This window comes from Rutilus rutilus (assembly GCF_951802725.1).
Source record: "Rutilus rutilus genome assembly, chromosome: 3".
NCBI lineage: Eukaryota > Metazoa > Chordata > Actinopteri > Cypriniformes > Leuciscidae > Rutilus > Rutilus rutilus.
Genome location: NC_140211.1, coordinates 31,790,675 through 31,803,687, shown reverse-complemented (window position 1 = coordinate 31,803,687; position 13,013 = coordinate 31,790,675). Strand labels below are relative to the sequence as shown.

Below are 13,013 nucleotides of genomic sequence, written 5' to 3'. Positions count from 1 at the left end.
TTGGGCAAAATCTTGTGACATAAAATTCCCAGCTGCCCCCGAATCTACTAAAGCGGATGTAGGAAATGATTGTCCATTCACAGTAAATTCTAGTGGTACAGATACACATGACAAAGGATTTAAACAGTCTAGAGTCAGACTAGAGCCCGAAGCCATTTGTTTTGAGAATAATGGCTGGCTGATGAAGTTATTGGCTGGCTAGCCGGCTCAGCCAAAACCTAAATGGCTGCTGCAGCCGCCAAACTTTCCATAGCTGCAAATGGCTGAAGCCATGTTTTTTGGAATAAAATGTTATATATATCAGGCTAGGAATAATATATTTACAAATCCCTTTGTAAATGTCTTCATAATATAACGAGGTACTACTGAAGTGGAGATTTCGGACTTGGAGTATGAGAGAAAGGTCATTTTGAGAAAACGGGCTTTAAAGATTTATCATCAGCCAATGAGATCGCGCATTCAGTCTTTTTTACTTTCAAGATTGTTTGCTGATACAAAGGAAATGACCATATTTGGATCTGACAGCATTGTAGAGAAGAGAGAGAGCTGCCTAACGGTGCGTGTGATGAGAGGGTGACGGAAGAGATCGCGGAGAAGTATGTTGATTAAGAACGCAAACTTTTGTTGAATTTATGAGAAATCTACAGACGCAAACAGACAAAGTGTAGTAAAATAAAGACCTAACTGTGTATTTCGGACTTTTTTTCACCACAAGTCTGAAAGAAGACATGTATTTGAAGACAAATATCCAAAAATCTCAAAATTGACCAGTAAAAAAAAAACGATGTTTTTGCCTGCCGTGTCTCGCCTTAATATAAACACACACTGTTATCAGTATTATTTTGGACAAAGTTTTGCACATTTCACTTCAATGTACACTGAAGCATGCGTCGTGAATTAGAAACGGTGGTTTGTTACTGCAGTAATATCACGTTCAGTTCCGTTCCAGAATATTTGGTTCATAACATCAATTAATCTTTGTTTCGGGTGTTTGTGCAACCTGAAGATTTAACAAAAGTCTGGGTATGCCTAAGTAAAAAAAAAAAGTAAGTAGGAATTAGGAAAGTATGTGAGAAGTGTGATCAAAATTACCTTGCTTGCTTCTTTCCGCTATTTCACCTCAGTGCGAGAAAAAAAATGCATCGCTTCTTCTGTACGGAAAACGAGCAATTTTAATTGGTCGTCAATTCACTGTGAGTCTGTGTATCGTAGCAACGAGCACAAGACTGTGCTGTTATGAATCCAGTGGGAAAATAGATCTCGTGTAGGCTATTGTTTATATATTTCGTGTGTGTAAGTCTCTATGTGATAGAATTATTATTTGATGCAAATAATTCTAGCCGGCTCAGCCAAACTTTATCAGATGGCGGCTCAATTTGGCTTACGAAATTATTGGCTGGCGGCGGCTGAAATTCTAAATGGCGAAAATGGCGGCGCCTGGCGGCGGCTTCGGGGTCTAAGTCAGACTCACCGTTGCTTTATCTTTGATAGTGGTTCGTTGAGGGCAGTGTAGACGAAAGTGACCAGCGCCGCCGCAGTACATGCATAACTTCATGGTTCTCCGGCGCTCCCTTTTCTCTTCAGATAGTCGGGACATGTTTATTTGCATAGGCTCGCTGACATCAGTAGACAAGGAATGAGAGACGCGGGGCCCGGGAATGCTGCGAGAAGTGGTCAAGGAACGGTGGCACAGGCGACGTGAGCGAATCAAATTGTCAATTTGTATGGAAAGATGTACAAACTGGTCCAAATCTTTTCCCTCGTCACGGCAGGCCAGCTCAGCTTGTAGCTCGTGGTTTAGACCCCGCCTATAAACCACCTTAAGTGCGTTATCCGTCCAGTCCGTTTGAGCTGCGAGTGTGCGAAATTTGAGAGCATACTCTGAGGCGGGAGTCCGTCCTTGGGTGAGCTCCAGCAGACGATCCTCAGATCCCTTTCCCTCTTTGGCGTGTTCAAAGACGGCTTGGAAGCGTTCCAGGAATTCATTGAATGAAGAAAAAACAGTTCCCTCCGTTCTCCAGACTGCGTGATCCATTCTAGCGCGCGACCCGTGAGCAAGGAACAGACGAAGGTGATCTTGTCGGTATCAGAGGCGTTTTGCGAGGTCTGCTGTGCGAGATAGAGAGAGCATTGAAGTATAAAGCCCCTGCATTTACCTGGGTCTCCTTCGAATTTTTCTGGTAGCGTGAGGCGTGGGCTGATGCTCGCGGGGATGACTGAATCAGAATTCTGAACGGATGCTGAATTCTCCGTGGTCGATTTTTGTAGAGATTGAACCGCCTTTATCAATTCCTCCGTCAGTGAAGTTAAACGAGACAGCTGGTGATGATGAGATGCCAACTGGGAGGCTTGTGCGGTGATGGCAGCTGACAGTGCATTCATTGCTGGATCTTCGTTCGGCGAAGTATTCTGTTGTGACTCAGGAGGCAGAGACAGATCCACATGCAACAATGTTTATTGAACAGTTAAGCCAGGCTGAACGAATAGTCAAATTGGCCAGGATAAAGGCGAGAACTCTTAGTCCAGAACCGGGCAAGGGTCGAGGCAGGCGGCAGACAACGGAGAACAGAGACAGGCGGGAGATCAGGGCAGGCGGCGAGAGTCAGAGTCCGGGAAACAGGCTTGGGTCAGTAATCAGGCTGCAGACAATCGAGGAAACAAGTTAGGCACTGGATAAATCAGGAAACTGCTCAGACATGCAACACAGGGTGAAACAATACTTCGCCAGAGCCCGTCTACGGAGAGCCTGCCCACTCCCTATTAAGCCCTATTGTACCGAATTTTGGTTGTAGTACCACCAGAGTTCCACTGGGGGCAATCGCCATGAGTGCAAAATGAATGGGAGTCAATGGGGCTAGACAGCTAAATTTGTCTCTTTCACCCGATTGCCGTTGAGAAATCTCAGATTTGATAGTAGGTTTTGCAAGTTCAACATGGGTTTTAGGTCGAAAGTTGAATGAACGAGTACTTATGTCCTTTTGATTTCTTACAGGTTGAGTTGTTGTTGTCCATAACACGCTAGCATTCTGCTAATGAACGCTGATTGGTCAGTGAAGGACTGATTACGACCAGAGATACCGCTTGATGGCATCGTGTCATCCGCAGCGGGACCAGAAACAAACAAAACAAAAACTCTTCTAGCACGTGTGTTTACCTGTGTCAGCTGTGTTGTCGATGCCTCGAGTGAAAAGAAAGTGCAGAGCGCGAACGCACCAGAGTGAGTGAAGGATTGCCGTGAAGCAGTATCTCTGGTCGTACATGTGTATGACGTCATTGATACTTTAAAAGACTTTTTAAAGCAAATAAGTGACTCAAAAAAATCCATCACCCAGCAATGTGTAATTTATTTGCATCTCCTTTCGAATTCAACATTCAAATTACTAGACAAAAAATTATATCCTGAGAAAAGTGGATTTTTATTGGTATAGCGCCATAGACCTCCATTCATTCTGCACTCGTCCTGTGAGCGCCCTCATATGGAATCAGAGAGGAACTGCAACCAGTTCAGAAGCCGGAAGTGTACTGAGAGTGAAAGTTCTCGCCATATTAGACATTCTCTGACTTCGCACAGAACGCTGAGTAAGTGAGTGAGATATAGTATAGGTAATCAGTAATCATTCAGAACAGGTGCAGCGCAATCAGAACGTGAACGATCCATACTAGAAGTAGTATGCAATGCCCTAGTATTCTGGAGAGGGCGCTCGAGATAGAGTACGGGGAGAATCACGGAGACTGGATGCAGTAACACCATGTGATTGGTTGATTAGATAATTGCATTAATGAGAAATTGAACAGGTGTTCCTAATAATCCTTTAGGTGAGTGTATATAAATTTATAAAAGAATGCCTGTTTTCCCATTCATTTTTTGTAAAAATTCTATAGGGTCACTAATGACCCGAGGTGTGTAACAGTGTAAGTATATTTTTTATATATTCAACAATAATTGAATATTTGATAACTGAATAAGTGCAATTCATCTTTATTCCACAATGTGGCAATGTCTGATACACAATGATGAAGTGACGTTTCACTCATAGTTACCGCAGGCAGAAAAAAAAAGAATAGGAAGAATCATCAGCAAAACTTGAAATGGCTCAGTGATTTACTGCAGAGCAAGTACTGAACACAGTCAAATATTAGTGTCACTGTCACTTGATGGTGGATCTGGTGAAGAAGCTGTCAGCGATCAAAATGAATTTTGAAGATGTTGAAAATGATAGTTTTGAGAATATGTTTGAGATTGTGAATATGAGCCAGATGCTGAATGTACTGGGAAATGAGCTCTGACGGGGACAGTGATGATGGTATAAAACATCTGCTCAAACTGAACCCTTCCAAGATCCAAAAAGTAACAAAATATGTTTTATTTTATTCTTCTGTAATTGTTACTCTAATTTCAGGAAGGTTTTATATTATCGCGACGGGTAGGGATCCATCACTGTTGGATATAGTTCCAGGTTGCTAAAGACCAGAATATGTAATAATGCTTGGCGAAACATTCATGCATTTAATGGTTAAATGTGTACTGCAGTGAAGAGAGCAAAGAAGCAGCACAAGCAGCAGCTTTATCATACCAGCAGCTTAAATCCACTGAACACTGGCTGGAGTTGTCTCTTTTTATACATAGTAGGTTAATAATACATGACTTGATCTACTGTATAATAAAGCTTTTGTGGTGTGGTGTTTGAACAATGATAGTGTCTGTACAATGGTAGTCAATGATCACCAAAACTATTTGGTTACCAACATTGCTGAAATACACAGACTAAATGCACAGTAAACAGAGTTCAAGATAAAAAATTATTCATATTTTGTCATCTATTTTCTCCTTCAGGTAATTCCTCCTTGTCTGCCTCCACGCTAGTGACAGTCCACATTCTCGATGTAAATGACAACAGCCCAGTTCTGGTGGGTGATTACTCCTGGAAGTACCTGTGCACACCTCGCTGGGAGGATCAGGCTCTGGTTCTGGCCTCTCGAGACAGCGATGGGCCCCAGCATGGAGGAAGGCTCAACTTCTCCCTCCGCAGTGACACCACTGTTCGTAGCAACTGGAAGCTCACTCCCATCAATGGTTTGTCTAGTCCTCTCACCCATTTCCAGACACTCTATCTATTGAGTAATACTGGGGTTGAATATGAAGTGACAAATCGGGCCTGTCGCCCAAGAACTACGTGACCCGTCTCTGAATATCTATTTTTCTGTCAGTCATTTCAAAATTACATGTCAGACAAGCTTCACTCACTTTATAGTTCCCTTAATGTTCTAAAACGTTGTATAACCGCAATAGCATTGACATACCCAGTTACACTGACCTCCTCTAGCAATGACGTCAATGTGGATAAAATTAGAGATTTGAAATGGAAAAAAACAAATGCTGTAGAGTCTGTGCAGTCAGATTGAGACGTCATCTGAAAAGGGTATAATGTTTACCACCTGCTGAATCACACACACAGTGCAGGTCTAGGGAAAAGAGTGTACTGACAAAGAAGGAAATTGCCCTCCAAGTCTGGTGTCTTCAGATGAATCTGTCTTGGATGTAATAAGCATAATGGTTCTCTTCCTGATAGCTTTAGGCATCATTAATGTGCCAAGCTGATGCCGGTGAGCAAGTTGACTTAGTTGCAGCATCTGAGTCATGGACCAGAATCAAATAGATTTTGTTCACTTGTTGTTTTTTGCACACACACTTCTTGGTCTGTCTCAGTATTTCTCAGGGATTTTTTTTTTCTTCTCTTCATTGTTAATTAATAAAAAGTAGTAAAAAATAAAAAATAGTGTTGACTGGTTAAGGAGCTAAATGTGTACTTCCATTGACTTTTAATCTAATTGATCTTTTGACATCCAACAGAGAGTTTCCTTTTTTCCCCACTCACCCCTCTCTCTCTCTCTCTCTCTCTCTCTCTCTCTCTCTCTCTCTCTCTCTCTCTCTCTCTCTCTCTCTCTCTCTCTTCTCGCTTTTCACTCGTCCAGCTTTTCCTGCTCTATAATGAAAGTGTGTCAAAAATGATGGGGAGGGATGACGTAGTATGGCATCTGTAGGTCTTAATTTAAATTTAACCCTGTCTGTGCTGTTTATCCACTCATGATACACGAGCACATCCTCTTTAATGTCTGATGGATATTTAACCTTGCTGTGCACCATTTAGAATTGAAAATATCTTTTAAATTCCAATTCCAAAAAAACAGGACTCAGAATTACCCTAAGAATTGACATTTAAGGAAGAAAATTTAAAATGAATTAGAGCTCAAAGAAATCCATAAATTCAATTGTACATTTTAAATAGAACAGCGAGTTTGTCAATAGTCAAACTTTGAATGTTGGCTTGACTGAACTGAATTTAAACGTTTTTTAAAGAATTTAAAAAGCATTTTTAAGTTTGAAGGTCTTTTCATAGTTTTCACTAGTTGACAATTGGACACCCATCTGGAGGGCAGAACAATGCTTTCCTCCAGTTATTTTTTTTTACCAGATGTGTACTAATGTTGTAAGACTGATATTAAAAGACCAAATTCAGTATACACCCTATTCGTGATGCATAATATATACAGGAATTCTTAGAATATGAACGCAATACACTAAATTGCATGTGAAGCATTCTCCCATAGAAAATCATAATAAAGAAAATGCTTAATGTGTCTTAATGCACTAAGAAAGTGATATTGGAGGACCAAAAACATAGCCTACTACTATATGTACTGTATGTACAAGCAAGCAGATGAACCCAACATATGAATTCAATGCACAAAGTTTCACATTAAGCATTTTCCCATCATAAACCATTATAAAGAAAACTGTTTTAAGTATTTTTAAATAGATTCCAAAATAATTACTTTAGGCAGTAAAAAATGTAAACATTTTATTTGTGAACTGATGTTCGGGAGTTCTTTTTAATTGTTAGTCAACTTATATTCGGATCATCAGTCATGCTTGGTAAACACTGGTCACAGACATACCTTTATCTTTAATTTCCTTTGATTTCACCTAGCTGATCGCTCACTAAAAACCCCCACAGTCATCATGACGTGACATAAAGTGGTGATATCTAAGTGGCTGAGCTGTTTACTTACTTTTTAATTAGTCTTCCCATTAACTTCATCATTTTGTTCATTCAGACTGATTCGCGAACACAGAACGTGCACAAAAATAAGAGGCAGGATTTATCTTGTGAACCATTCATAACCAATCATAACCACTAATCATAGCGCGATGGAGGCATTGCCTCCTCTCACATCCATTAATTCTCAGTTGCCCCCCATTAAACCCACCGCACGCTTTAGGGGGTCTGTTAAAAGTCAAAGGGCTCAGGGGAGGCAAGAAAGACGCGAACTCCTGCTGCTGTTTTATTTTTGTAATATGGATTATTTTCTCATCCAATTTTTTTGAGGCACTGCCTTCCTTGCCTCCATGGAGGAAATGCCCCTGATCATAAATAAAGTGTAAACTGAACTTGATCTTTTCAAATCACTGTCTTCTTAGTAAGCCACGTTAAGGAATTGCAAGTGCACAAATGTGACGTTTGGTCTTGGTCATATATTTTTGTTTTTCTTCTTTTGAGAGGGATCTAAATATTCATGGCCCGAATCTATTGTGTAGAATTAACAGCACTGATGTGGAGGCCATGGGCAGCATATTGGTCACCTCTGACGAGAGATAATTCTGTGTTATTTCAGCATTGGTGACCCTGTTGACTAGCACATTAAAGGACTGGTGTCAAAGGATACTAGTGGGGCTTCTTGGACCATTGATAAGAGTGAGCAGAGACTGATAACACCCCCTTGTTTACTGGACTGAGTTCATGCTTCTGCGTCACACAGCCATGTCCTGATTAGGCCCAGTCAGGAGTTTTTCCATAAGATTTACTCAGCAGCATTACTCAACCGCTTGACTTAATGTTGGGTCACCTAATTTATTTATTGTTAATATCAAGGGTGAGAAAGCCTTATCTGAAAGTTTAAAGTTTGATGATTATAAAGATGGTTATAGCCTACAACTAGCTAGCTAGACACTGATAATATGATTTTGCATGTTGCTAGAATGTTTTATCACACCATTGGTATATTTCAAATTTAGCTAATAGGCTATGTTTAGCATGTTGCCAACATGTTTTGGCACATTGCTAATATGTGTGTGTTGTCAAGGCAAAATAGCAAGTGGTAAGAGCAATAACATTGTTCGTTATGACTAATCTTAGTAACATGTTGATGTTGATAGTCCACTTTAGACATTCTACTAACTTTAAGTAACTTTGCAAATACTGTACATGTCAACTAACTCTCATTTCTGTCAGGACCAGTATCGTCAAATACGATTGACAATTAGCATGTAGTTTGGATTGGCGGTATGGTTCTGTTCAGGGCAAGAACTCCCTGCGCACACATGCAGCCTAGCATGGATAAGAGCAATAACCCCCCTTTGGGTAAACAGAACAGAACCAACATGAATGTATTGCAGATATCATTAATTCAATATTTTAATGTACAACATATTTTGAGAATTTAGTCTGATTCAGAGGGGATTCAGAATGCCAAATCCTGACTGGAGACAGGAGGAGCTAGGGATGGAGGAGGGTAATTCGCTCCTGAGAACGCGATAGCTGCTGATAATACTGAAGGAGCTTATATATACAGTGATAGGCTTTGTTTTCCTATAGGTAGACGTGGATCAGCTGAGAGTCAGCTGATGCGAGCTTGACTAACGTGACCAGCCAGAACTGACGCTATGCTTGTTTAATTTGCAACAACATGTCAACTAACTCTCATTAGAGTATTAGTTGACTGTTAGGTTAGGGTTAGTAGAATAAGTTGACATCTACTTGTAAAGTTACTTATAGTCAGTAGAGGGGAGAGCATCAAAATAAAGTGTAAGAAGACAGTCTATTGATACTCTAATGACTGGTAGTTGAAGTAAGTTACTTATAGTTAGAATGTCTAAAGTGAATGATAAAGTTACACCCTATAGAAATGTAAACTGGAATTCTATTGTTTCCACAGACACTCACACCAACCTGTCTTTAAATGTCCCGTACCTGCCTCCAGAGGTTTATATCGTACCTTTTACCATCTCAGACAGCAGCTCTCCTCCCAGAAGCACATTCATCAATCTGCCAGGTAACATACATGGACTAAAATTAAACTGAATGATTGAAGAGAGCATGTTTGCATAAAGAGGAAAATCATGTACGTAATTTGATTACATTCATGCTTTGCATTTATCAGCTGTCTGAACACAATGTTTGATGGGTTCACTGGAGACTGTAATATTCATTGGAGGTCACAAATGGCATGTTTAATTTTAGATCTCGAACAAATTTTCCCCGACACATTAAAAACGCAATTCATCCACGTCAATGATAAACAATCATTCACGTCATCCGTGTTATGTACAAATGAGCTTAATTACTCTTCAGTCAGAGGATTTTTGTGAAACAATTTAGCTCTAATGTAGTCAGTATCTGTAATAATTGAGTCTTGTTCCTCATAAAGCTCACTGATGTAAGAATGTGAGGAAATAGGTGAGACTTTTTGTTCTTGTTTAACTGATGTCTGACATTTTAACATTTTAGACATTTTGCATTCTTTTACATTTTCTCTGGACGGTACACTGTAAAATATGGAGTACATGCAGTTGAGGGTACAATTTCTGCTTCATAATTTAATTAAATTTAAAAATAAATAAAACATACATACTGTACATACATACATACTGTACAGGTTGATTAAAAATGAAATAAAACCGGTTGGTGTAGTGACTTAGATGTTGAAGGAACCGTTTTCACATTTCACTGGACTTTTTTTTACAGTGTGCATGTGGCCTCTAAGTCAGTGGTTCTCAAGGGGCCACAGGATGACTTATTAAAAATAAATAAAAACTGAATGCTAAAAATGACACAAATTAAAATAAGATTTTTTAGTTTTTTTTAGTTATTTATTATCATATTTATTTTAATAGTTATTTCCCCTCGATAACTATTATTTTCATTGAAAAACACAGAATCTTGAATCTCGGAGAATCACAAAATAAATTGATAAATGAATCTATTATCTACACTTCCAGTTTCTGTAAAAAAAAAAAAAAAAAAAAACTAAAAACAAGCAGCATTGTCATAATTACAGCAGAAATACAAGAGGAATTATCTTTGGGGTGACCACCTGATCAAAAAGGTTGGGAACAAATGCTGTGTGTTTTTGTGTCTCCTTTGTCATGCATTCACATCCATTGGTTTAATAGATTATCTTGTTCACACACTCTCGAGTGATGCATAGCATGGCCACAGGGCAATGGCACCTCTCTCTCTCTCTCTTTCTCTCTCTCTCTCTCATGCTCTCATCTTGTCTGACTCTCATTCTAGTTTCCCACGAGACCTCTCCGTTGCAATCACCCTCACCTAGTGCTCCATAAATATGTCCTATTTCCCTGTGTGCAACCATTGCCCCTTCTAATGCATTTAAAAAGAGCTCAATGGTCATTGTCTCTCTCACAGTGACCGTTTGCCCGTGCAACGTGAGGGGGAACTGTAGAACTGCACCAAAACAGCTTCAGGGCATGCCCACTATTCAGTCAACAGTGGGCATCCTGCTTGGGACTCTGGGATTTATAGGTGAGACACGTACACAGCTCATTCAAAACATCCTGAAATGATTGGAAACGGAAGAGGATAACACAATTTGCGGTTCATGCAATCACGTTTTATGTTTTTGTTTACAGGCGTTATACTTATTGTTATATTTGTGAGGCTGTCCTACCAGAATTCAACGCCACCAAACAAAGACTGCCAGGAACGAGTGCCACTTAAAGTCTCTCTCTGACACCTGAGCTTTGGTCACTACAGTCTTGAAACTAACATCAGATCATTGAGGGATTTCTTTGTTTTAAAGAACAATTAGCTTATCTTTTTTTGTGGTTTTAGCAAAAAGCAAAATATTAGGCAAAAAAATATTAGCACCACTGTGAAGCATTCAATAATTGTGTCTACATGAGATATTTTCTATGTTATTTATTTGTTTTTATGCTATGTAGTTGCATTATCTTTTTTGCAATCGTAATCTATTATAATTAGTAGAGATTAAAACATTTTGATTGATAAATATGCATTTTATTTCCCCGCCGAGTTGTGTGATCAATGAACTGAAATAAAGACAATTAGAAAACAACCTCTGTTTGGTCACTCATATGCATAAAGAAAAAAAAAAAATCTGCACCCTCTTAAATCAGGGACAACAATAACTTACAGTTATTATAATATCACTTAAAAAATAATTTAAATATAATAATAATGTATAGTGTCTATAATAATGGAAGCAGCTAATTTGACTCATTGAGAGTTTTTGGTGAATTGACAACTACCTCTTGAAAATTATTTTCTATATATTTCTGTTATTTTAATGTTTGCCATTGTTTGCGAACAAACATGGTAGTGGTGATTAAAACATTTTGTATGCTGTATTATTGATTTTTTTTTTTACTGAAATAAACAAGCTTTGTTTGGTCTCTCATATAAATAGAGAAGAAGATAGAATGACATTGAGAAAGCAAAAGAGTGCTTAACCACATTATTTTTTTTAGAGATATAGAATAATAATCCCATCCCCTGGGATAATAATCAGCCTAAAACAGTTTCATATTTAGTGAGACAGGAAGATTAACCACAAACCCTTTTAGCCAGCCATATCCTTTTTATGGTGAGATGACACTGGCGAACGTGACCCAGATGACCTTACAAGTATGCTATATATAGACATTCAGTGCACCAAAAATAGACATGCCGCTGAGTGACGCCAAACATCAGCCTTCCCGCTACGACTGTAAATGAAGCCTGTTTGGCATTGAATGTATAGCTCTCACTGTTGTCGTGTCCCCTGCTTTTTTTAAATTGCCCCATGCAATTCCCGTCATGTTGCTGCTGATTCTTTCCACGAGCCAATAATTCACAGGCAGCAGATAAAGTATATTCTCCCAATGTCTCTTTCATGAGTATTCGGCTATTTAAGCGTAGGATCATAATATCACATCCGGGGTTGTTCATCCTTTGAAACAGAAAGGGAGACTCGTAATGTCCAAAAACAACATGCTGATTATTTACCTTCAAGTAGAGTTCCCAATACAGACGTTTTCAAGACGTTCCCTAATGGAATCTTAAAATAAAACATTTGCGCAAATATTACAAAACATGAATTGCTTTTGGAACTGTCAAAACATTATTTTGCTACTAGCAACCCCATGAGGGATATGATTGGTCATGGTTGTGTGTTTTTGAATGGCAGTAGCCCAAAAGAATGTTTACAAAAAAGCCTGAGTCATTCATAGGTCAAGCCTAAAAATACTGTGAATGGCAGGAACTATATTTAGATTCTCTGGCCTTGTTTTAGTTATCTTAGGATTAGATCGGTACAGCTGGATAACAGGGCAGATTAAACTATCAACAAGCTGTAACTGTGAGCTTTCGCTCTTAACCTCTGTCGATGTTATGTCCATTTTGTATTATAAAAGAGAAAAGAAATGCTCATTGGAAAGACTATCTACATTTTTGCAAAACTCAGTCCAAAAATATATCTATACATACAATTCACTGCTTTTGTTAACTATTGATTAGATTTAGTGTAGGGTCAAATGTGGTACGTTATTTTCAAAAGTGATATACTGTAGCATTAACATTTTAGTCCCACTAGCATTTCATTTCCAAACTGCCAACATATTAAACATTGCCAGATCAGAAACATATCAACAACACAGATCAGATCATATTAATCATAATAATAAGGTTAAATGACCTGAGATGGTTTATTTTGATTGATTGATTATTTTAACTTTTGTGTTGTGTAGTATGTGTTTTTTAGTTTTTTATTGCTGGCGTGGTCGAATTGAAATTTCAACCTTGGTTGACAATAAAGTTGTACTGTATAATTCTGCAGAAAATATTTTTCCAATGAGTCTGGGTTGAAAAATGTCTTTCTGCATGAGTCCTGTAGTGATTTGCCAGATGTCAGATGTAAGTCCTGTTTCTATTCTTGGC

General features: G+C 38.8%; 1 protein-coding gene across 1 annotated transcript in view; it reads left to right on the top strand.

Moving 5' to 3' along the window:
- cdh16 (cadherin 16, KSP-cadherin) overlaps window positions 1-11,147 on the top strand; it is a 45,328-nt gene extending 34,181 nt beyond the window's left edge. The window contains exons 15-18 of the mRNA XM_084405907.1: window positions 4,835-5,074; window positions 8,995-9,111; window positions 10,485-10,601; window positions 10,709-11,147. Of these exons, the coding sequence (XP_084262033.1) occupies window positions 4,835-5,074; window positions 8,995-9,111; window positions 10,485-10,601; window positions 10,709-10,809 (575 nt within the window). The 3' untranslated portion in view covers window positions 10,810-11,147. The remainder of the gene's footprint in view (window positions 1-4,834; window positions 5,075-8,994; window positions 9,112-10,484; window positions 10,602-10,708) is intronic.
- The last annotated feature ends 1,866 nt before the right edge of the window (window positions 11,148-13,013 follow it).